The sequence below is a fragment of the Lepisosteus oculatus genome, chromosome 6 (assembly GCF_040954835.1).
Source record: "Lepisosteus oculatus isolate fLepOcu1 chromosome 6, fLepOcu1.hap2, whole genome shotgun sequence".
Lineage (NCBI taxonomy): Eukaryota > Metazoa > Chordata > Actinopteri > Semionotiformes > Lepisosteidae > Lepisosteus > Lepisosteus oculatus.
In genome coordinates this window covers 8,993,245-9,019,010 of record NC_090701.1, presented here as the reverse complement: position 1 = coordinate 9,019,010, position 25,766 = coordinate 8,993,245, and the positions used below count along the sequence as shown (strand labels likewise).

At 34.0% G+C, this 25,766-nt stretch overlaps 1 protein-coding gene across 6 annotated transcripts in view; it reads left to right on the top strand.

Moving 5' to 3' along the window:
* The window catches only part of LOC102686071 (RALY RNA binding protein like), a 162,035-nt gene that overhangs the window by 115,223 nt on the left and 21,046 nt on the right, over positions 1–25,766 (top strand). For all 6 annotated transcript variants that reach the window (XM_015354922.2, XM_015354924.2, XM_015354923.2 and 3 more), the window contains 2 exons: positions 13,081–13,156; positions 20,913–20,960. In XM_015354922.2, coding sequence (XP_015210408.1) covers positions 13,081–13,156; positions 20,913–20,960 — 124 coding nt within the window. The remainder of the gene's footprint in view (positions 1–13,080; positions 13,157–20,912; positions 20,961–25,766) is intronic.

Here is a 25,766-nt window from a genome sequence, read left to right as displayed (position 1 = left end):
TCTCTAAACAAACCATATGCACAGACCTGTTAAAATAACTCGGTGGTTTTTGATGTGATGAGCAAATAGTATCACTTTTCTCGTCTTTTTTTCCCCTAGTAGTTCACAGATGTATGGATGCTCAGCAAGTCAGGCAGTCTTAAACCTACTATGCAGACGTGCATACAATAATCAAATAAAAAACATTACCCCTTTTTTAATTTTAAGGAAAAAAAAATGGATTATTTGGTTTTGTCTTGTTAGATAATTTAGTAGGCCTGGGCTTTATAATCTTAGATTTCCTAAAGTGCGTTACTTAAAAGTTAAATTCACAACTTGTACGAAGAGCGCTACATAGCCGGTACATTGTTTTTAAACATTATTAACATTATTGACTTGCGCCGTCTGTTGGAAGATTTTATTTGCGTTTTTCTACTGGAATTTGTGTACTACGCTTTTCTTAAATACCGTTGTAATACATTGTTGTAGAAAAAACGGAACTCCCAACTATTTCTTCGTATCCCGATGGTCTGAATTTTCCTCTTTTCGGTAGAAGCAATAAGAGAAACCTATGGTCATTATTGGCATATTAGCAGGACTACCAACTGAAGGTTTTGTGCGTGGGTTTGACGGGTTGGCTTTTATCAAAGTTGGGGGGGGGGGGGGTATTTTAATTTAGCTTTTTAGAAACATTTCATATTATTCGTCATACTGATCTTCATTAACCCTACAGTGTTCGGTTTCTTAAATTAAATTCCACCACATTTAGCAATGCAGCCATGTAAACAGTTCAAATCATTAATGACGGAAAAGTTTGTGCTTCAGTGTTTGGCATCACGGTGGTGCAGTGGTTGTCGTTGCTGTCGTGCGGCACTGGGGTCCTTGGTTCACTTCCTGGGGTGCTTTCTGCGTGGAGTTTGTATGTTCTTGTGTGGGTTTTCTCCAGCCATCCAAAAACATGCTGGTACTGTAGGTTGATTGACTTCTGGGAAAACTGGTGTGGGTGTGAGTGAGTGCATGCCTGTGTTTGTACCCTGTAATTTACTGGTGCCTGTGCAGGGTGTACCCCCTCCTTGCTCCTGTTGCTGGCTGAGATAGCTTGGCTCCCCCACAACCCTGAGCTGGATGCAATGGCAAGAAACCTGATGGAAGTGTCTCAGTTTTTGTCTCAATTTATTTTTAATTCTTTAACAACTTAGTAATTTCCTTAGAAAAGCCTTACATTACAAGGCATTGCATAAGGTAAACCCATTAGGACTTGATATATGTAGCAGATGTCACAGAGTGAGTACCAACTCACTGTTATTTTAATATAGTGTTTAATTGAGACTCACCTTTATATACATGCATTAGAACACACCTTCCCCTGACAGAAGTGTACAGGTGGATTGCCAGTTTTATTAAGCTCTCTTAGGCTTTGGGACGACCACTGGATTTATTGTCTGCTGCTAGAGGATAGGCATGCTTTCAAGAAGTCTGCTGTATTTAATGGGCCTGCCAGTTTATATCCATCTCTTGATTTTGACACATACTGAACATTAATCTTTATGGATGACTCATGGTGTTGAGTTGTACACAATGAGCAAAGCACGGCAGGCGGGGAAGAAACACATTTGTCATCTTCAAGTCAGCTGCATGTAAACGGTGTTTCTTATGACAGGGATCATTGTACAGTCAAAACAGCACATCAAGTTGCACTCCGAAGGAGAACTGTAGAATCTTCATTGCATTGCATGGTTTTAGCTTGTTCATGTCTTCAGCTTCCAAGACTGGACCCGATCCTCGCAGGGATGTGAGATCTTTGAGAAAAACTAAGGTTCTATGTACTGAATGTGGTGCTGGAGTTGCAGCAGGTGGCATTTTCCTCTCTGGACTAGAATTTCCACACAAGTACCCTGGAGAAGTGATCAGGGACCCTGAGCTATACCATCCTTGATTATACAAGATGACAATATAAATATGTTTAAGAGTGTGCCAGTACCCTTCTTGGATAAGAGTACTATACTTACATGCATGATGATCCAGAGTTAAGTTTAGCACCATTTTGAAAGTGAACACAATGTTAGTACCTTTTTTTCTTGTTAAAGGAAATTGTAACTATATCAAGAATTTGGAAGTAAGAATTTTCAAGTACAACTTTTCTGAATGCTAGATTTAATAGGTTTTTCTTGCAAATGTCTTTTATTACAGAGACTTTAAAGTGTTCTCAGTTTACTAGTAGAGATTCCTGAAAAAAAGGAAAACCCCTGTAATGGAGCAAATTGAAAGGCATATTAGTTGCACAATGTTATTGAAAGATTCAGAAGTATAAATTCTGTTCATGAATATAGAGAAGCTCTCTCCATTTTTCTAAGCACCTGAAATGCATGACAAAAAAGCAAATCTGTTGGAAGGCAGACAAATCTTGGGATTAATAGTTGTATTAATCTTGAATTGAAATGTTTGCCTGTGTTTCAGCGATTGCTTGCAGTGGCACAATTTGTAATAAATGTGTGTATCCACATGTTTACTACTCTTTTTGACAGAATTATGCATGCCTTTTTCAACTCTGCTCCAGACAGTAGTTACGTTCCAGTTGAGTCCATTAGAAACAAACCAATGGGGTGAGACCGTCCATCCATTTTCGAACTGCTTTTTCCAATTAGGGTTGTGGGGGAGCCAGAGCCTATTCCTGCAAGCTATAGCGAGACTAAAATCTTTAAATGCTACAGCTTGGAGAGCAAGTACTAAGGTTCTAAAATGTCTTATCCTATATGTTTCCATTTATTGAACACAAGTGACTTTTTAGTTATTTTTAAAAGGTTTGTATTCAGTGTCTTTTTTAATTAAAGGCTTAACTGATGCAGGCATGTACTGTAGTTAAGTCTGTAAATTGTTTTCCATTCTGTGGACATTCTTAGTAATGAATGCATCATACATATGAATGATCAAAGTATGTGTTACGCAGAAAGGACAATTTCCTTAATGTATTTTTGTCACAGTTTAGTTGTAAGCTGTCAGTGAAGGGAGAAAACAGTTATTGGCTATTAAAAATGTAACTGTGTTTTATGGGTGACTTAGAAGTCTGCTCCATAGTGGAGCTGGATTGAAAATAAATGTAGTGTTATTGTTGCTGGAATTGTGTGTGCTGTACTGAAGACCTGGCCATGGTGATTGGCTGTTTTCCCTATGAAGTATGTACAGTACTTGCACTTTATTTGTGGTAACTCATGGCAACATAGTCATTTATTATGTATAACTGTTCATGGATTTATATTAGCTGATATTGTGGTGCCACATCCCTTGATGTTTAACAAATAAAGGTTCAAACAGTAATCTTGTGATAGCACTTTATGAGCAAACAACCTTAATCCTGGAAGGCTTGTTACTATTCCAAAGTGTTACTTGACGTATGTTATCTTAAAGCAAAGGTGTATTACAATACTTCAGTGTTTTAAAATAATATGTGGGATTATCCAACTTGAGTGAGAGTAATTTGTTTGCTGTTGGCTCAGACTAATCGAAGCAAGCGAAAAAGGTTTGCAAGAAGAATAAAAACAGTGTTCCAAAATATTGATGATGAAAAAATTTGATATTAGCTGTTACGTTAATTGATTTAAAACGTAATAAAGGAATGTTATAAATCAATTGATGTTTCAAGATTTATCCTAAATTATAAAAGCCTTTTGACAGAGATACTATACTTTAAATTGTGAGGATCTAAAAGTGGGCCTTTTGCCTGTTGTATTTCTGTGTCATGTCCTGGTTTTAAATGGTAAAATCAGTGTTAAAAATCAAGATGTCATAGGTATGCTGTATGTAAACAGTTACAAGCAGCTCTGAACAGTCATTATGTTCAGCATACACTGGCATTAACTTTAGTTTTGATGAGCAAGGGTAACTGACAATAATACCAATGCATTCCTGTTAGGTATTTCTCTCTGAGGCAGATTTGTACATTCAAGCCAATTCAGCAAATAGCTTCACCAGTTGAAAGAAGCTAATTTTTCAATTTAAAGTGTTTCAGGGTATTGAAATATTCGGAGTGTTCCAATTCAGCTTGTTCCAAGCATTCGGTCTTTGTGGCTCTTTATTGTGTATTACATATCATGTGATAGACACAGCAAAGCAAGATTAACTGGTTTCAGAGGTGAAAGCGACCTCTAGGACAGTCAGGTTTAAATCACACCTTGAGATGTGTTGCTGCTCATAAAATGACCTTACCTAAGTTCTGGTGATGCTTGCACAAAACCAATTAAACTGATAGCATAGATTGCTATGTCAACAAATTGCAGAATAGCCTTGTCAATGTACTGTATACCATGTCTCAGAATGCCTACATTTGGTATGTAGACAGAATCTCTGAAAGTATATGATACCTTGGGTAAAAAACAAATTCATTAAATCATTAAAAAATCAATATAGTACACTTCCAAAATTAAAACAGCAAGGAATAGTCCTTGCTTTGAGACATACAGTATTCTGACTCAGATTTCCTGTTGTACCTTTTAATTTCAAACAGAAGATGTACATAGTACACAGAGAAGAGCAATCTATCATGCTAATAATGTTTGGATGAGTAGACAGATGGCCAAAAGGGCATGTAAACCCAAGCTATCTTAGCATGCCATCCAAAAATGATAAAACTGACAAGGCATTATATTGACTTTAAATATTTAATCAATGACTTTGTTAATTTTTGTGGCCATCATACTGTAATAATGCGCAGTGTTAGTTTTGAATAAAACTTCTGTGCATGAAATCACTGAATGCTTTTCGGGTTTTGAGGCTTATCTGTAAGTGTAACAAAAATTTCCGTTTGCTTTTCTTCTAAGAAAAAAATATTTTTTTCTTTGTAACATTTCTTTCTTTAATATGTACCATTGAGCAAGTGAAGTTGTAGAAAAAGATAGAACTTTAGTTATTGCATCCTAGTCAACATGATTTTTTTTCTTGAAACATTTAGAAGGCCTGGGATTTTTTTATTGTTTTTTCACAGCAATTGTTCAGTTTTCCTGTGTAATTCACCCTTAGTTTTGGTACAGAGGAGGATATGTTTTGGAAAGAAAAATACATCTTAAAGCATGCTCCAGGGCACCTCAGAATTATTTTGACTTATTTTCGGGAATGATCAGCAAATTTGACACTGATTTACAGAATTGGGTAAGAGTTTAATGAAGATGGGATTCATTTTTGTGTCTTGCATTTTTAAGAAAAACCTCTGTGGTGTGGGTTTAAATGCTGTAGGTTATGATTACATTCATGATGCATTTCAGATGTCTCCTGACAGCCTCAATTCATTTAAAGAAATGTATACTAAATGATGAGGAACGTGATGTTGTGAATATTGACAGAATCCTTTTTCAATTGAACAGTCGCCTATTGGAAACTTTGCTTCAATCTTGAATCGAAGAGATCTGCAATCTTAGAGGAAGTCAGGGTTTAAGGTTTGTGTAGAGGGTGGGATGAGGAGGAGAAGGAGTCTTTGAAGAGACAAATTACAGCAAAGGAAACAAAAGCTTACAGTAGTTTTCATTATGTATAAATCCTATCCAATAGAAATAAACGCTCTTCATGTTTTAACAGGAGCAATATGTTATGTGCCACTGCTGTCTCTTTCCCGTGGGGTGAAAGACATATTAGAGGAGCATAGCAGTAGGAAAAAAAACATGACATTACAATAGTGCTTGAAATTTGATAGGAATGAGAAGATGTGAAGGCAATGAATCTTTGAAGACAGACACTAACTGAAATACTCTTGATACCACTTGTAAAACTAAAATGGTAAATTATACCATCGGTGATGTTAATGTTCGCAATAAAAGTTATTGTAAGCTTATTTTGTATTTAAAGTTCAAAAGCTTAAATTTAGAGATTTAGATCTGTAACATTTTCTGTTTGTGAAACGCCCACGTGCAGTAGCACGTAGGAAAGAACAAGTACGAGGAGGCCCTTTGACCCATCTAGCACATTTGGATGCTACTAGTCCTTCCAGGAATTACATCTAACCTTTCCCTGAAATAAGGCAGGCTGTCTGTTTTTTCCAGTAACCCATTGTGTAACAAAAGTGGACAATGACACCTCACTCTGAGCATAAAAGTATATATAATAATTATGATACAATATGTTGATGTGGGAGAACTAGAACTCTCTTGCGTTTATTGTAATTTACATAATGTGATTTTACTAAATATTGATGGTGCATAACCTAATGATCCAGCAGCTTATACATTTGCCGGCCTGCCAGTTGAGAATTCTGCAGCCAATTAATTCTCCAATTTTAAAGAAATACAAAGGAGTTATCTCTCATTACTCTTATTACTCTCATTACTGTTAGGCAAATTCAGGACAGAATTTGTTGATATATTATATGGTATGGATATTGCATTTTTGTTAAATACTCTTTCAAATGGCATTTTTATACAGTTGCATGTAGCTTACAGTACAAATTTCCCCTCTTTCAATTATGTTTTGCCTCTGGTGCTCTTCAGGCATTTCATCCAATTTACTTTCAAGGTGACCCCCTTTTACTCTGCTACGATTGTCATGTAGTGGCCTAACAGTCAGACAATTTTCTTTGTGCACTGTTGACCTGCTAAAGAGCAATTTACCCATCATTAGTTATAATTTTCTGAAACATCACTTATTGTTGCAAGTTAGTGCTTCATATTCAATTACCTTGAACACCAGTTTTTTCCCAATTTGTCTCTTGCAGCAAAGGTCTGTAGAATTAATTCATAGACACTTGGAGAGCTAGGGCTGAGCTGCTCTGGGGCTGAAGGCAGGTTTATTGAGCAGCACTTGACTGAAGGAACAAGAGGTGGGGGTGGGTTAAAGGAATATTTGCTTAATATTCTGATCTGTTTTTTCTTCTAAGTAGGTATTGTCAATAGCCAGCACCATATACATGAGAACAACTCACAGGGGAAACTTAAAAAAGAAGAAAAGATGTACAACTCTGTGACTAATGACAGATTCATGTGTTGCCAGTCTTTCTTTGATATCTCCCCAGTCCACATGTTTTGGGCACAGTGGTATACGCCATACCTTTTTATCCATATCAATAAATAATATGACTTTAGTCACGCCTGTCAAAACATATGCTTTACTACATTTTTGTATTATGTTCAGCTAAAATGAAAAAAAGATATATGGCTTAATTTTCTACTGTGGATTTGTACTTACCGAAAAGAAAACATTTTATCCACAGTTGAGTACTAGAACTACAGTATGTACCAAAGATCAATCTGAAATAGTTTTATGGATTTGTCCGGATTATTAAATATTTTTAAATTAATGGTGAGATTTTTTGTTTTCATTAAAAAGGTTATACAGCACTAAACAACCACAACAACATTGGTGAGGAATGTATATATAAATCATGAGAAAGACAAGTAGAAGGAATTAAGAATATGCTTTAGTCAAAGTGTAGGGGAGAATGGAGTTGGTTTGCTTAGCCAAAATGGCTGTCAAGGCCAAAGTGATCCCTGCATGAGAAAGATGACTGACTGCTGTATTAACAAGAAAGTCCATGGGCTGAATGGCTCACAAATGTTACGTTGCTGTAAAAGTTTGTAGGAAGAGTCTTCTTCTCTTTCCTACCAATAGAGGACACTATATAATGTTGTTCCCTGGAAAGAAATATAACTTGACAAGCATAGAAATCAAAGTTTTCACTAATGAAGACTATGAACAGATTGCAGCCCAACAGTGAGTTGGAAGATGGTTTGTAAAACCAATAATGCTTTTTTGTCAAGACGATCTGCAGAGAAGCAATAGAAAAAGCCCACAGAATCCTTAAATGCATACTGTATAAAAGAGTGCAGAATTTAAATCATGGGCAGAAATGATAACATTATACAGTGCCTTTTTTAAGTACATTTGGAATATAGTGCAACAAGAAAAATAAGAATGTTTTAGGGGCCATACAAAGGAGGACACCAAGACTAGTACCTGATCTGGAAAAAATAATTTTACATGGGGACTTCATTAGGGTGTTCAAATCATAAAAGGTACCGTATTGAATAAGCCAATGTAAGGACCACATCAAGATCAATAGTGATTACAAAGCACTGATTACACAACGTTTAGTAGCTTTTGGTCCAGAAAATAGTAGGTACCACTTTATGGACAGAGTTGTGTGTTTACAACAGATAACACAATAAATAACTTAAGGTTTTTTAATTAATAAGGTTGATGTTCAATCCATGTCCTTTTTTTCAAGGAGAGATAGAACACATGTTTTAGAAAACAGCGAATACTGTATTGTTGGCTCTTGGAAACAGTCCAACAATATTAAAATCATTGCCAACAGAACTCATTTAGGGTGCTGCTTTTACTCAATTTTTAACATGCTTGGAGGCAGATTATTAAAGGATAAGAATTGTTGCCTAGGATTCATATGTATTTATCACTGCTATGTTTTTATGACTCTATCCCTCATTTTTTTAATATTTTGCAAAATGGGATGTTGATTAGGTAAATAAATTCTAATTAAATCCAGGACTCTTATCAGAAAAAAGACAACTTTAATTTCCTCATATTCTGTAGGACTGCTTGATGTTCTTGTACAATGAATACATATTAATGTGTTAAGTTGTTCTCCCTCTCCCTTCCTCCAATCCTTTGTAAAATAATTGAGCTCATTGAATGTAAAAAAACTATTGTACTACTCTATATGATAAGCAGGGCCTGTACAAACAATTTATTCAACTACAGAATTTATAGAGTGCATAGGGCCACATTTTTGTTACTCATTTTTTTTACATTTATACATACCTCATCCTGGCTCGCTGCCATAAAATTGGAAAAATAAATCACCAAACAGGAAAAAAGTCACAATTTCCAAGTTTTTACTAACAGCTGCACACTAAACCTGCGCATGACATTGTTTTAAAATTGTTTTAATTTCAGGCTTTCTGTCATCTTGACCTACAAATCAGTCTATTCATATATGTAATTGTGATAGTCATGCTGGATTTTTATTGATGTGCCAAGTGGAGGTGTCTGGATTTTCTCTCAAATAGTACAGCACTTTTTTTGTTCTGGAGCACAGTTTGGGAAGCGAGGGTGGGAAAAAAGGAATTTAAGATTTCAAATGTAATGCAGATTAATGAAAAAAAGTGATATAAGAAATTATGAAAAGGGTTTTCTGACCTGTTTTTTATTAGTGCTTTAAATTTACAACAACAGTTTAGTGACTACCATGGAGATTTTGGTAACACATAAACTTCAATAAAATGTCAATAGTTTTACTAACCATATCTCTCAGCGTTTATCCATTTAGATTGATATATTTTATGTGCATGTGTCTCTTTTTATTATATAATTATTTAATAACATTATTTTATATTTGCTTATTTTGGAAGAACTTCAAGATCATTTTTAAGTTTCCATTTGTCTTCAAAAGTGTTTCAATGTGTCTCCAAAAATCATTCTCCCACTTGTTAATATTAACATACAGTATGTGTAACAAGCAACTGAATAATATCATGTACCTGTATTTTTTTCTATTATATGGTAAATCCAGTATCTAGCAACATAATTTATCAAGGGTCCTGAGAGGTTATATGGTTTATTGAAGCTCAAACCAGTTTTGTGTTTAAAATACAGACCAAGCAACCACTGAAATTTTTTTTTAACAGATTTCAGGACCATGGAGAACATTCTTCCTGGAGAACAGCTGGTTTCATTTTTACTGCTTCCTCTATGACAGTTGTGACAATCTCATTTGCTATGGCGGGCCAGATTTGATTTAAATGAGCTTCAGGCCGGCCATACGTACCATGAATTATCAAGATACTGAGCATGTTCTTTACATGGTATTATTTATTTGTAATGTTTTTTGTATTCTTTACAAGAAATATCTCCAATGTAATGTATTTTAGCATTAGCTGAAAAATATAACAGTTGTAATTATTGTAAACTATATACTGTACATTTCTGTTTGGCTGAAAAAAATATTGTCAAAATATCTCAGTAAGTAACTAGCAAAATTAAATACACAGTGTAGCCATATACACCCAGCCCTTGCTGTATGAATGCTACAACAAAGCATGTATTTTAATGATTGTTTTTCTGCTGAATTAAGCCATTTGCATTACAATTCAGCTGCTTTACTTTGTAGCTGCTCAGTGTTTTTAAACATTTGAGCAAAATGTGTTGCTAGTGCCGCAGGTGTTACAAAGGCAGAGAAAATAAGGAAAACAAAAGACAAAATCAAAAATCAAAACATATTTGCATTTTGTTCACCTTAGTTCAGCTCAGCTTAGTTAACAGTTGCTCAACATCTTCAACAGTTTCACAGTTTTTACATATTTTGTCTTGTTAATTACTATACAAAGTTAAAAAGGTAATTATTACAAACATGCACTATTGTTCTTATTTGGACAATTCAGCACTCTTAAGGTAATAGTAAGAATCTTTACTTAATGGACTTATGATAAGCTTCTATATTTATAGAAATTTAAATTTTAATGTGATTTGTCTCTTTCCAAACAGTTTTTGAGGAATGAGTTACTTTGGGAAACCAAGAGATAGTTGTATATCTATATCAATTGGTAAACTGCATGTCTGAAATATGGGTTATAGAAACTGGGATTAGTCATTAGCATTACCTTTAAGCTCTGCTCAAGGGACATGTAAAACAAACAGCTCGTGTTATGATAAGTGAGAAACAGCTCGCTTTGTTTCATAGTTATCAGTTTCTCTTTTTAATTAGAAAACAGAATCCGTAAAAGGAAAGGTAGAAGGACATGAGATGTCAAAAAATGAACAATGAAAATCTGGGATATGATTTTTCTAGATACCAGTTGTCTTAAATCAGCAAAAAATCACCTATTATTGTTTTTTAGCAGCATCTACTTTTAATAATGCATGTTGGCTTTCCGCTCTTTTCTATGAAAAAATACAAATGTTTCCACTTTTCCTAAGCCACAAATGAACCACAGAAAAGACAACTGTCTTTTTTTTCTTCAATAACATACTCACAAGTCCATATTAACATGTACAAAAAATATCTTCTGTTGAACAATTAAAAACACTAGGGAAAAGCTTGAGTGCGACTACCAGCAGTTTGTCCACTCATCCGCCTTTCAAAATGTTGCCATTTTATTTAAAAGGAGAATTTGCTTATTAATAAAAAAAAACATTTTTCTATCTGTAATCGAGGCTAAAACCTTTTAAAGCTATGTGAGTTATAAATATCATGACACCGCTATACATAACATTACAGATCTGTCTGGGTCCTTTATCTCTTCTAATAGCTTTGAAAGTGCAATGGTTTTGACCTTGAAAATCACACCCAAGGTGATCATAGGAGATAGAACAGAAAACAGACAAGATAGAATCATTATTCTTTGGTTTAAAAGAGATGAGCGAAGGAGCAGCTATCAGTCAGGTTGAGAAAATGTTGCCCTTCTGAAGACCCCAATATTTTAGGTTTTCCATTTTTTTACATAAATCACAGCAGTAAATCACTTTGCCTACGCTGGCAGCTTGACTTATTTCTCTTTTCAGAACATTTCTCTTTTTATGACTTCATTGTATGTCTCTCAGTGCCTTTCTAAGATATCTTGATGATGCTATTATTCTGTTTACCCAAACATAAGTGTTTTAGTGCACAAGAAAAAAAAACAATTTATAATTTTATTAACTGTAAGTTGAGTTCGAAAATTGTATTCCTTGCAGGGTCACCAAACTTTACCAATTTCAGGAATGCAGGTGCCTTTACAAAAGTACCTATATATCATGAGTAATAGCTTGTTATGTACTGTAACTGCTAGAGGTAAATACAGAGCTAAAGACTATTTAAAGTGTAGATCAGATTACAAGTTACAAATTACATTGTACAAAGAAGACTTTTGAAATATTCTAATTACAGTGACTTTCTAGCAAAAACAAAATCAAAGAATGAGTAATGATCCTAAAGGAAATCAAAATTTACATTTCAAATTTTAAATAAATGCTGCCTATTGAAATTGAACAGATTGTAAGACAATTTCAGTTTTTCATTATTAATCTAATGAAATATAATAATTTATGGTGATGATATTTGTTATTAAGGTGTCAAAATAGACTGCAAGTCAGAATTCCTAATAACTTAAAACATTAATCATTTCTGAAATAAAGGTGACTAATTACTGTACTGCGGTTTTCAAATTGAAATTAAGTATTAATTAACTAATGAAAAGCTTACGAATCACCCAAGAAACGTAGTTATGGGTTTCAAAAACAGAAGACATGAATTTTATTAGATGCAATATGCTTGTTGCATGTAGTCAAACATATTGCATCATTATTTTGTAGCCTTTATAAGCAATTTGCATCCTTAAAATTTACAGAAAATTATGAAAATGCATTTTGTAATATCAGTGATTAATTAATGGAATTAACATGCACTGAAAAAATGGAGCATGGTGTGAATCTTGTGTTACCTCTTGGGTGACAGTTAATACATATCTTGTCAATGGTAACTGCATGCCACTGGATATTAGTGTATTCTGTTTGCAAAAGATGGTTCAAATAGTATACTCTCATTTGCACCCTAGATTATGTTCTTAAATAATTGATTATTATATTAGACTATAGATATTTTTTAGTAATATATTGTGAAAGTTAGTTAGTTGAACCTGAATTCATTCGAGAAAGTGGAACGACTATTGAATGACCTACACTAGATGGATTAACTGAGTTCAGGTCTGATTTTCCAATCCTAATTTCTACATCTAACATATGCACTAAATGACAATGCGATTCACTCTAAGAGAATATTTCCACACCCTATTGGTAACTTAATACAAGCTGGTTGTATATTTAAGATTAGTCAAGTTTAAGTTTCAGATTGAATATGCTCTTTGTAAAAATTACAAAATAATTGTAATTAATGGCAAATCCTTAAAGGTGACTGGTTTTATTTGATTTTATTTATTAATGAAACTTGTAAGTGGTAACTACTGGCCTTAGGTTCACAGTACACTTGACTGTTTTAGATAGAACCACAATAGAACTTATCTGCCATGCCTGTGCTCATTCAGAAAAAGCTTTGGACATGATTTGAGAAATATGGAAGAATATTTTACAAATGTTTGCATATAAACCTACTGTGTTTTGTTTCTGTTGTAGACATTAATATGGCTGGGGAGCCTAAACCTTACAGACCTAAAGCTGGATCCAAGCGACCTCTTTCAGCTGTTTATAGGTGAGATGATTTTATGAAAATTTAATGTATTTGTTTTATTTCCCTCTCAAATGTCTCACTCACTCTTCCATTGTGGGAGCCTTTTCTTACAGCAGGAGAAAAAAAACTTAGTTGTTTTGGTCCATTAACTCATATTAGTGAAAAATTAAATTAAATAGGACAATATGTAACTTAAAAGATAGATGTTTAGCAAATATTTGGACCAAATGTGTCATGTGTCCTTTTAAAGCATCCTAATTCTTTGCACCTTTGCCTTCATATATTTAAAATGTCATCTGCAATAAAAACATAGAGTATTTACCAGTTTTAGTCAATATTGATTTATCTGGCTGATGCTCTTCTCCAAACTTACACATTTATACAGCTGGTCATTTTATTGCAGCCATTTGAAAGAAATGTCTTTCTCTACGTTACAACAACAGACCCAACAGGATACAGAAAAGTCTTCTTAGTCCACAGCCTTTTTAGTCAATGAGTTATAAAAAGCTTAAATTAAATTGAAAATCAATAAATTACTGATGAATATATAAAACCTGAAATAGTGGGCTGTAACTTTCCTAAATAAAGTGGCTTAAATAAAACATTCAGTCTTTCTGCCCATTGCACGTTACATGCATGTTCTGTGTTATGTAATATATGCAATAATAAGGAACAAGTAATAGGTATATTCCATGCTGAAAGAGAAGAAAGAAAGGTGTACAGCCGAAGAAGGCTCTACAGCCGAAACATTGTGTTTTCTTTCTTCTATTTTCAGCATGGTATAAACCTATTACTTGTTCCTTTGCAGCCTACGCATAGTGACGCATATTATAGTTCTGTTTGTCAATTTTTTAAGAAAAATTCTGCCCGCATTTTTTGGATTTGTCAAAATTCAGTTACATTTCTTTTTACATCCTTACAAATTCAAAACCTACTGGGAAAGAAGGTAGTAATAAGTCCGCTGTTTTGACCTGATGTGTGATCTCTCTGTGTGTGATGTGCAGAAAGCACAAGTTTGTTTTTGAAAAGTTAGCAGTTTACAGAGTGATTTCACACTGGTTAAGAAACAGTGAATGTTGTAAGCAGGCAGTAAGACAGAAGCCAAAGTAAATGGTGCTGTTATAAAATGGCTTGACAGTTTTAATACGAAGACGGTAACTAAAAAGAAGAGAAGACCTCTTCATCGATGAGAGCAATCTTTTCTTGATATATACTTTAAGAAGATGAGTATTTGTACGTCCTGGAGAGTCCTGGGGCATAGATTTAGGTTACACCATTGTTCTTTTTACACCATTGCACAAACATTAAGACAGAAATTAAATAGCTTATCAAATATGAATGTTTTATAAGGATATTCTTTATATTCAGAATGATTTGCATTTGGATGTTGACCTCTTACAGAAAAAAGAAACCCTAGATACATAGATTAAATGTAATATTTCATTAATGTGCATGAAATTTAGAGTTCTTTTTAGTAACGCAGCTAAGCTGTAAAGATGAAAACCAGATTTTAAGTTTAGGATGCAATTGTGTGACAAAAAAGAGTAAATGTGAATGAAAAGACAAATTCCAAATGGACAACAAAAAAATCCTGCAGTGTTTTAATTTTTTTCTGTCAGGAAATCCTGATAAATGTTGCTTCAAATGTTTCAAATCTAAAAAATCTGCAGTTGGTTTGGAAAGCACTGTTGGCCAGCCTAGCCTAGTATGTTTAATAGAGCAAAACAAACGGTCGACAACACCTGTTTCCCTTTGTCAGACATCATGTAGAAGGATATAATATTGTGAAAGTGAGATTAATTGAACCCGTTTGATTAAAAACACCACAAACATTGTAACAATTTTTGTTGATTTATTCCTATTTCAGTAGATACCAGGAAACAAAGTCTAACAAGGCTAAAGGTGCATTTATTCTACCAGAATTATTCCACTAGGAGTGTAATATATTCTGTAATATATTTGTGTGATTCAGCACTTGGTGTTTCTCCACAAAGAACAGCTTAAGTATGCACACCTAGTGATTTAACAACAATCAGATTTACAGGACAGACTTGCTGATGGAAATGTAATTGAAGAAAATTACAAACTATATCAAAATGCTGAAAAGAGAAGAAATGAAACACAGTGTTTTGGCTGTGGAGCCTTCTTTGGGTGTGGTCCTTCTTCTTTGAGAGCCTTCTTCTGACTTTTTCACACCCAAAGAAGGCTCCACAGCTGAAACATTGTTTCCTTTCATCTCTTTTCAGCATGGAATAAACCTTTACTTGTTCCTTTGCAGCCTACGCATGCTGATGCAGCTACCCACCTAACTACGTCAAAATGCATTTCATTGAATGGATGAGAGCCGCAATGTCCTCCTTGTGCACTGTACTCTGATGGATGAAATGTATAAAAAATAAATGGCTGAGATTAACACTGGTGAGATGGAGTTCTGTGCAAAAGACATCTCAAAACCCCTATTTTGCTTCTTTGAGATCGGTATTAATCTGCTCTAATGTACCCCTAGAAATCGTCAACCATTCCAAGATGGAGACCTTTTTAAAAAAATGTGATAAATGATGTAACAAGTAAACTGAAAAAGAACTTTTTACTGCAGGTTGCTCTTTTGCACAAAACAAAACTTAAGACCTGATAACATTTTTTATCGGTACATACAGTATGTAATTACCCTGGCAGCTGTAGTTTATCTGCATCTGTGGTATGGTTGATGCCTAATTTGAAATAGAATTTATAAATGTGACTGGATTGTTGTTCTTCTGGTGCAGAATAACATTCCAAGTACATTAATCTTTGTGGAAATGGAATTTGACATTTCACCACATACAATACTGTTTAAAGAATTAAATAGAATCCTGACCGATATAGAAGGCTTGGAAACTTGGCTCTTTCTAATTGTGATGCATGGTAAGATTCTGGCTGATCTAATATGGTGTTTTGAAGAATGTTAAGCTACATACTTGAATCTGGATCAGATTTTAAAAAAATAGAACACATTTCAGTCATCTCACAGACTTCTTAAGGTAATCAGGATATTCAACCCAAAACAAGTGTGCAGTTAGATTTCAGGCTTTTTTAAAGAATACAAATCTGAAGTGGATAAATAAAAACACTGTGGAAAAGAAAATGTCAGTAGCATGTGTTTCAGTGAAGTTTGGAATGAAATAAAAAATATTTTGCAGCTTAAAATGAAAGTCTTAATATTTGTCAGTTTACCAATTCCATTGAGTCTGAAAAGAGGTCTTTTTTCATATAGGCTGGTTTTCACATAGCAGTTCAAGTTAGTTTGTGAAAGAAGAATGGGTAAACCAGCTGACTATTATTAAACCTACAGAAAAATGCAGCACTTTTTTAAACTTAACTCTTAATGACATATACATGCACCTGAAGAAGGCTCCACGGCCAAAGCGTTGTGTTTTCGTTTTTCTCTTTTCAGCATGGAATGAACCTATTACTTGTTCCTTTACTTTCTTTTTTTTTGCATTTGACTCAGTTTATATGTACTGTATATCACTGCACTCTTTCTGAATTTAGTATTTTTCCTTTCTTCAGACACAGAAAAACTATTCTGGAATTATTCTTAATTATGGATGCATGATTAAGTGTCAATAGCCACGAACATCACGGTTAATCTTCATGATTATGTGTGTAAGCTGCAGTTATTAAATGACTAATTGACATGATTAAAGTACTGAACTGTCGTTATTGTTTAATAAGTAGCTTAGAAAGGGCTATAGCGATCTCTTAGTGCTAGAGGATTGAAATACAGGGTAAAACACCCAGGCCTTACTTATCAGAATCTTCTAAGGTCACTGGAGCTAAACAGATCTTTGTCCTTGTTCAAAATGTGATTCTGCACAAAATTTGATTGTTTAAATGTGGGCAGATCAAATGTGAGAATTGTTGTGTTTACATTGTAATATTTGGCTTGGTAGAATATAGCTTACCTAAGACAATCATCTTTATCACTTATAACAATGATAAGTAGTCCTTATTGATGACAGAGTACAGTAAACAAATGTCATCAGAATGTTGTAGAACTTCAAGAATATTGATATTAAACGTAATATACTTTTGCCACAATTCAAGTTTAAAGTGTTTTGTACTCCATTTTTGATGAAGAGGGTAGTGTGGTAGTGGTGTGTTGATAACGACATTTGATGTGGCATTTGGGGATTTCACATGTGCTGAATCGTGTTCAAACCACCAAATGTTCTGGCTGTGTCAAAATTGTCCTCAGTGCTTGAGAGAATGAGAGAATGCATTTTGAAATGTTTTCAGGAGCATTTATAAAGTACTTCAAAAATGTTTTATTGTCTTGTCCAATTGTTCTGCAACCTAATTTTTACTTAGTGAACTCGCATCCCAAAACTGATCATGCCCAGCCTTCGTCAGTTTGTGAGATCTGAGAAGATCAGGCTACAAGGTGGTAATGTGGCTGAAAAAAAATGTCAAAAAGACCCAATGTGTCTGGTCAGAGTAATACCACATGTTCATTCACATTTAGAAACGTCTCCTTGTTAATTATTCAAATTCAAATGTAGCAAAATGTTCCTTGTTAAAACATAAGGCTGTACTTTAAAGGCAAGATTAATATACTGCAAGATATTAAAAACTTAATAAATACGGTTGGCTTCAATGCTCATATGATGTGTTTCTGATGCTTTTCAGTATCTACAGTATATAAATAGAATAAAGACACCAATGTCTCTTTGCACTAGAACAAAGCAGACAAATCTGCACCTTGCCTTTTGTTTTTTTTAAATGAAGCTTCAAGGACACATGACATAAAAATTATTGATAGAAAGTAACACCTCTTCTACCTTGGCAAATGTATGGTAATTGTCTTTCCAGTCTCAGACACTGTGCTGTTACTGCTGGTTATTTATTATAAGTGTTTTTGTTTTGCTATGCCCCAGTAGATGTTTTAATGCTTAAAACAAAGAAGTGAAGTAAAAATAAAATATCCAGTGGTTCCCATTAAGTGTTAATTTTATATATCCTGTACTGAACAGAAATATTGCACCAGAATTTACAGAATTTGTGATTGCTACACTGATCGCAAATGTTGACAGAAATAATGTTTATTTCTCATTATTTTACCTTGTGATTAATTTCCTTTGCGGTCCTCTTCATATAGAAATTGGAAAACCAAAGATTTAATCAGGACAACATAATTTGTTTTAGCATTTATTTTAGCACCACAGTTACCTAAAAGTCGTGAAAAAGTATGACAATAAGGTGGTGTCATACTGTATATGGAACTGAGCAATTTCTCAATTGCTGCCTAACTCATATTTGATTTTTTTAAAGTTTTGGATGAAAGGGTTAATTTAAATTCAGTACCACTCCTGGTAAAAACAGTTGAACAGACTGCATTTAATTCAGCTGACTTATTTCCATTCTGATTTTGGCTGCAATGTGTTATTGGCTAGAAATGCACATTTTATCCTTCAATAACATTTTTCACTTGTTTTTCTTTTATAAATTACTTCAGAGAAACTCAGTACGTCTTAATTTGCTTCAAAACAACTGAACACCCAACAGAATTCCCAGTTATACAACCTTGTAATAAGAGCAAGTGACATTTTCAAACTAAACTAAAATGCATCTTGAATGGTAACACCCCTTCTATCTAAATAGCAAACCTTAGTGTAGAAAACCCACTGAAATTCTTTACTGGGCTGGAATTCTTGTTGAATTTTGTTTTGTATACTTTTGTATATTTAATAAGTATATTTTGTTAGTTATTAATCTGTAAAATTAACTTTTACCATTAGATTACATTGTTTATTTAATAAATCACAGGGATTTGATGGCCAAATTAAAATGTGTTGGTTAGTAAAACAAATTATTTCTGTCTGTGTTGGAATACTTGCACTGTGCTGAGACTTTGGTGTAAAACTGAGCTCAGATCTGTGTCGACAATCTCTCTTTCCAAGTGATTCTTCACAGATTAGTCTTAGTCTTTGACAGAATTAGTTTGTCCAGTGCCATGGAATTGCAGGGCTTTAATGTTCAGTCCTTGAACTGGGGAATGGGATCTTGAGATTTTTATTCCACCTTTGTAGTTATATAATTTAGATATTGGTTTGCTTATGCAAAGCGGTAATCTTCTAAAGGCATGTTAAGTTAATCATTATTCCCATTTATTTGCATATATGTATGAGACCTGTGGTGGACTGACATCCTGACCAGAGTTTATAGTTCATTCCTTGTGCCCTATAATTCCATGATAAGCAATAGGTTGTGAGTTGCTTATATGTGACATTTTAATGATGGATGGTCAAATGATTTAAATACTATAGATATCTAAATGTAAATACCAGAAGTACAATCAGAACATGTATTATGCAACTGTCTAGCATTGACATGATTTGTGTTATTTCACTACTGTATCAATTAATTAGTTTTTTTAAATAAATCAACTGCATTTAAGGTATAATTAAAATGTCTTGAATTCAGCAGTTCAGTAGCTGTATATTCCTTTATGCATCACAATAATATCCTCATAATATTTATTCATTAATAAAAAATATTTATTAGGTTGTATAAATATGACATTTTCAGTTATTTTAATATAAATGTTTTGTAGATTAGATTTCTACAGTCCTGATCACTGTGTCATAAATGTAAAAATAACATGAATTAAAAATGTGACAAGTGAGCGGAAACAATTTATATATGCGTAATTAGTGATTTTTTTTTTGTTTCAGCTAATTTCTTTGGAATTTAGAGAAATAAACTATCAAATGCCTATTGCATTACTCATTTTCTTCAGTGCTGGTAGACTTTGTCAGACTTTGTTAAAGCAGACAGATGGTCCTTCACAATTAGTCATACTGTATATTGGATTATTATAAAAATTTTATAGAGATATTAAATACACAGTATAAAGCTATATTTATAAAACATTGACTACTCTAATATGCAAACATTCAAATGAAATATTTCAGTGTTATGTTAAGTATCTTCCAAGATACCAGCTTTATATTGATTCAGGTACTGACTACTGATGTAATGTTATTCTTTTTTAAAACAGCAATAACATTAGTGTGCAAAAGTGATCATGAAAATGGACTGTGGAGTTCACGAGTAAGATACATTTACTAAATTATTGGAGAATGAAGATTATTCATTCCAGGTTTTGTGTTGAACGGATGGTCAGTTTTTGCTATCCCAGTCGTTTCTGTAGAACATTTGAACAATTAACCTTTTAACACTCACTCATTAAAAGAGAGTCTAGATAGAAATGATAAATCCAGACTCCTTCAGACTTCTGACAATTCACTGAGCAGAAGTTAATAAGGAATATTTCCCCATACACAATAATGACACTCTATACTGAAGATGACTCAACATCCCAGCTGAGCAGACAGACAAAACATTAATGAAATTGTGTGCTGTATAACTCCAAAATCAATACAGAGAATTTGTTTAGAATAATTATGGAGTAACACATTCTTTTTTTTTTACTTGTTCAAAGGATTTTAAATGCCTAACTAAATGTCTAATGAAGAGCCAGTTTATGCACAATCACATCATTGTCTGTGCTTGGAAATGAACTTTAATTGTCCTAGTTAGTGCTGATGAATTAATCTCTTTTTTAATATGATTACACTTGCTTTTTTAAGTCTTTCTTCTCATTTATAGATTAATCTGAAATTATTATTTAAATACCAACTACTAAGTAATAATGAAAATGCTTTAATTCTATACCCAGATACAAAAAGGAAAATGTGCATAGCATTAATGTTTTATGTTTCTTATTTTTTCACAGTGGTTATGAATTTGATTATGACTACTACCGGGATGATTTCTACAATCGGTATGTCTATCATGTTCATATGTATTTATTTTTTAACTGAATTTATTTTTCGTGTTTAAGGACACATGTTTAATACAAAAAGCTACTACAACTGTATTGTACATCATGAATTGCAAGTTCATGTCTTTGACGTCTAAATTTTGTGAAAAATTGAATTTATTATTGCCTTGTACTATTTAGAGATATCACTGAATCATTTTATGGTATCTTTAAATATTTAAGTATGTCTGTAATATTTTGTAGATAGTTTTCTCATATTACTTCAATAGTATGTCTGTTCTCTCTCCCAGTTAGGCTGTAGCGTGACCTTTCAGACTACCAGTTCATTAGCATTATATCTGAACATACCCATTTTTCTTTTGGAAGGACAGTTAAGAATCCACAAGTCAATTAATTTGTGAAGTTGGTTGAATTTAGAATTCGGACTTTCCAAGATAGAGACCTTCTTTATATTTAAGTTGGGACTGCGTATATTTAAATATTGACCATCTCATTGGATTTCACCTTACTAGTGTGAAGGCACAGGAAATAGGAAAAGTACAAAGGAAATGTTTGCAGTGGGCATATATCTATACTGTATATATTTATGACTGTAGTTTGTGGTACTTCTTTGGCCAGTGATGTAAAAGAATGCTACTTCTGAAAGATTATAATTTCTTATGTCTATATAGCAATAAAAAGTGCTTTATATGTCCAGGTAGAAGGGGGATCCACTTTATGCACCTGTAAAGTGCAACTACCACCGAAGTGACTTCCGGCAGCCATTATGCACTTTCCTCCCCACTACGCAACAGATCAGGCAGAGATGTAAGAACAGTTAATTTAAGAGGGACTTTAGGAGGACCGGAATGTCAAGCTCAGACTGGTCTTTAGTTGGAACACAGCTTAACACTTTTTCTTTTTTGAAGACTGCCATGGGAACCTGACTCATGTCAGGACCTCGATGTAATGTCTCCTCCAAAGAAGAGCTCTTCCTATAGCACAGCACAGTGTGACTGATTACCATTCTGTGGAGCTGGTTTGGGAATTTTGGTCTAGAAACAGTGCCACCAGCACCACTAGACTGATTTGCTCAGATGTCTTCCATTCTAGTACTGACCATGCCCAAGCTTGCCTAGCTTCTGAGATCTGACTAAAAATGATAATGCTGCAGCACAAGATGGTGACTACCTGAAATTAAAATGGATGTGATTTTAGACTAGGAAGTGGGAAATCTGTCATATTACTATAGCTGCCTTCTTAGTCTCACATATAAAATTACTTATCTATTTATTTCCTACTGATATTAAAAGGTATCAACTTAAAAATAATAATAGAACCAAACTGTTGACAAAAACAGCAAGAAAAGAAAATAACATATTCAATCTATTAACTTAAGATGTGTGAAATAAGAGAGTATCCAGTTAATTGAGCATTCTGTCCCGAAGCAAAAAAAAAGGCATTGCTGTAAGTGCTTGTAAGTGATATGGAATAGATACAGATTATATAGTAAATTGGTTTTCTCTTACCTAGTAAAACATTTTATGTCTCTTGAATCAGATATCTCTTTTTTAGTAAACAGATGAGATTCTATGGAGAGAAGAATGATGGAAGCATTATATTAGCCTATAAGGTTAATCAATTTCAATGCATTGCTGAACATGCATGAAAGTAAAGCTGCACATCATTAGCAGTGACATTTAGTGTGTTGAATTCACTAAAGAGAAAGTATTTTAAATTTAACAATGTGTGGTCTTTCTTTTTACTCCAAAGACTAATTGTTCATCAACTCTTGCATCTGCTATGACATTTTCTAAATGCCAGATTGCTTTGTCATACTTTATAGTCTATGAAGTATATAGTCTATAGATAGGACAGAAGTAGGGCAGAAGTCATTGTCTGACATTTTCAGTATTTTTATATACAGTGCCTTGAAAACGTATTCAGACCTTTCCTATGGTGTACCAGTTTGTGAAATAACAAAAGATGCACACATATTTTTTAAACACTTCTGTCTGGTTTTTTTTTCATAGTTTTCTGATTTACATACATAAAACATTTACTCTATTTAAAGCTGTTGTTCACCACCCTTAAGAAACCATCTGTTTAAAGACATTTGCTGATTTATGTTTTCATTCCAAGAAACAAACAAAATATTGACAAACTGCCATAGTGGGATAATATAATACTTTGGCTTCAGGTATGTAAATTCCATTCATTACCTTTAATTTAAGAAATGCACTGAGTATTAAGGAGGATACGAATGAGAAAATGTGTTTTGACAAAGGATGTAAACAGTGTACTATAAATAAATTAAATGTCACTGGGAAGTACAGTATGTAAGTCACAGGGCTTGCTGCTTCGGTGAAATCCTGGCCAACTGTGAACTCACACAGCACTGTTGGCATTTCAATACAATTATTTGGAGAACTCCAGCTGACCTGGGAGTTCTTGGTCACAAGAAACAAGTGACATAGCATATATTCAAATCAGTATATTCAGATATTTGTTCTAAACTGCATTCCAGTTGGTTATAGCATAATATATTATCAACTCAGATGTCTATTTTTAAATCAGTTGGCTTTTACAGCTGTTTCTGAGAGTGAATATTAGAAATCAATCATTGCCCTCCTGCATTCCTATCCTGTTATCTGGAACTGAGCTGTCCCACTGTGTGTTTGTGTCTGGGTGTGCCCTGCAATGGACTGGCGCCATCAAGGGTGTATCGTGCCTTGTGCCTGTTGCTTGCTGGGATAGGCGGCTCTGGCTCCCACACTACCCTGAATTGGATAAGGTGGCTGGTAAATAGATGGATGAATATTTGAACTTGCACCTTTTCAGAAACAAGAAAGGGAGGTCTGAATCAATGTTTTCCAGCCCTGATCCTTAGGGAGCTCTAGGTGTTCTGGTGTTTGTTCTAGCTGAGTTCTCAATCCCAGGCTAATTGATTTAAATTTTCTATTGAAAATTTTCAATTTGCTTTCTGCTTCTTTGAAGACAAATGGCCTTTGTAAGAAAACAACACTGTGCAAAGATTCTGAGTTTCAGTACATTATCTTATACAGTTGTAATAGCTGAATAGTAACCAACTGACACTCTTCAGAAAGCGAAAAAAAACATTATTCCCATCTGTATGCCTTCACAGAAATAAATGAGCAAATGAGTTGAGGAGAGATTAAATGTTGTAAATTGTGGTTGTTCAAACAATACATTTTTTTGGAACCAAGGACTGAGTGCTGAAACAGAAGTCTAATCGGGAACATAGATGAATTTCTGGTATCAGTTAGCTGCTGTGATAGAATTTCTGTTGAAATGAAAACTAGAGATACAATAAAAATAATCCAGAGATACTACCCACTCTATACTGCTCTATATGTTCTCTCCTTGCTTTTATTTTTTTCTGTTCTTGTGTAAAGAAAGGGTGAATATTTTATTTAGCTGTTTAATGCGCCTGTTTTGCAGGGGGTGGGAAGCTCATGTGTGTTTACTTACATTCCATCTTGGAAATGGTGAGAAGAAAGGTTATCTGGAAGTCAGATTTGTGCTAAACAATACTGTACAGTACATGTAATCTATACCAAAATTGTTGAATGGAGCTCAATGTTATGTTCTTGTAGGGTGATTAATTCTTTCTTCAGTTAAGGTTGGTTGTAATATGTTCTTATCTGCTAATTATTTTTACTGCTTGCTGTTCTATGTTCTGTTGTATGTGGTGTAAGAGGGTTTTGGGTTCAGACAAGACGGAACCAGAAATTGATAACCTTGTCTGAACCACATTCTCCAGATGGCTGGGGGGAATGAGCTTCTGACCCTAGGTCACCTGACCGGTTGGAAGAAGACAATTGGTCAAGTCAAGTTTTAAAGGTTGTGAAGCAGAGGTGTCCAGAGGTTGGTTTAATCTGCTGTCTATATGTAGACACTATAGTTGAGGGAGACCATCTGTTGTTCGATCTCGCCAGAAAGAAAAGGAAGTGATCCTATGGATGTAACTCTTGGGGCTGGGAACTGTGTTTTTAGAAGACGGTTGAGGAAGAGTCTCAGATAAATTTTTGGAAAGCCAGTAAGCAGCTTAGCTGCCAGGTTATTATTAGAGAGGGAACAGAATAGCTCTAATTGGTAGAGGAGCCTAAGATGAGCTTAAGCTTTTGTTTTGTGTTTTGGGATTTTGATTATTTTCCTTACACTATAAATAAAAAAGCACCGTTTATGTACCTTGCAGCTGCATTTGTCAGTATTTTTAAGACCTGACTATTAAAAGATTGCATGTACCAGCACCCTAACCCCCTGGTCTTTCAGACTGACCAGTGTTTGGCATTCATTGCTGTGTTTATATCTATTCTATACCAGCTAACAGTGATAAGTCCTGAAACATGCATGGCTTGAGTTTGCTTTAATAGAAATAAAAATTTAGAACTGAATGCTTAATCTATTGAGTTATTTTTCATTTTTGCTTGATGACTACAAGAAAAGGAGTTCTTAATGCATTTGACAGGAAAATAAATAATGTTAATAATGTTCACAGTAATGATACAGAGCTATGATTTTCTCTAGTGATTGTCAGTTAACAGCACATTATTAGAGTATTTTTATATTGATACAAAAATATAAGCAATATTTTGGGTTTCTAGAGTTAGAATTATATTACTGTACGTCTCCCTTAAGTCTTAAATTTCCAAACACAGAACAATTTCTTGTTGTCTTGTTGTCACAGTTGTCTATTCTTTTATCATGTACACCAATTAATTTTACTAAATTCAAAACCCAAGTGTGTTCACAATCAAGATTTTGACTTGTGTTTCAAGAAACCGGAGTCATTTTTTACTTAAC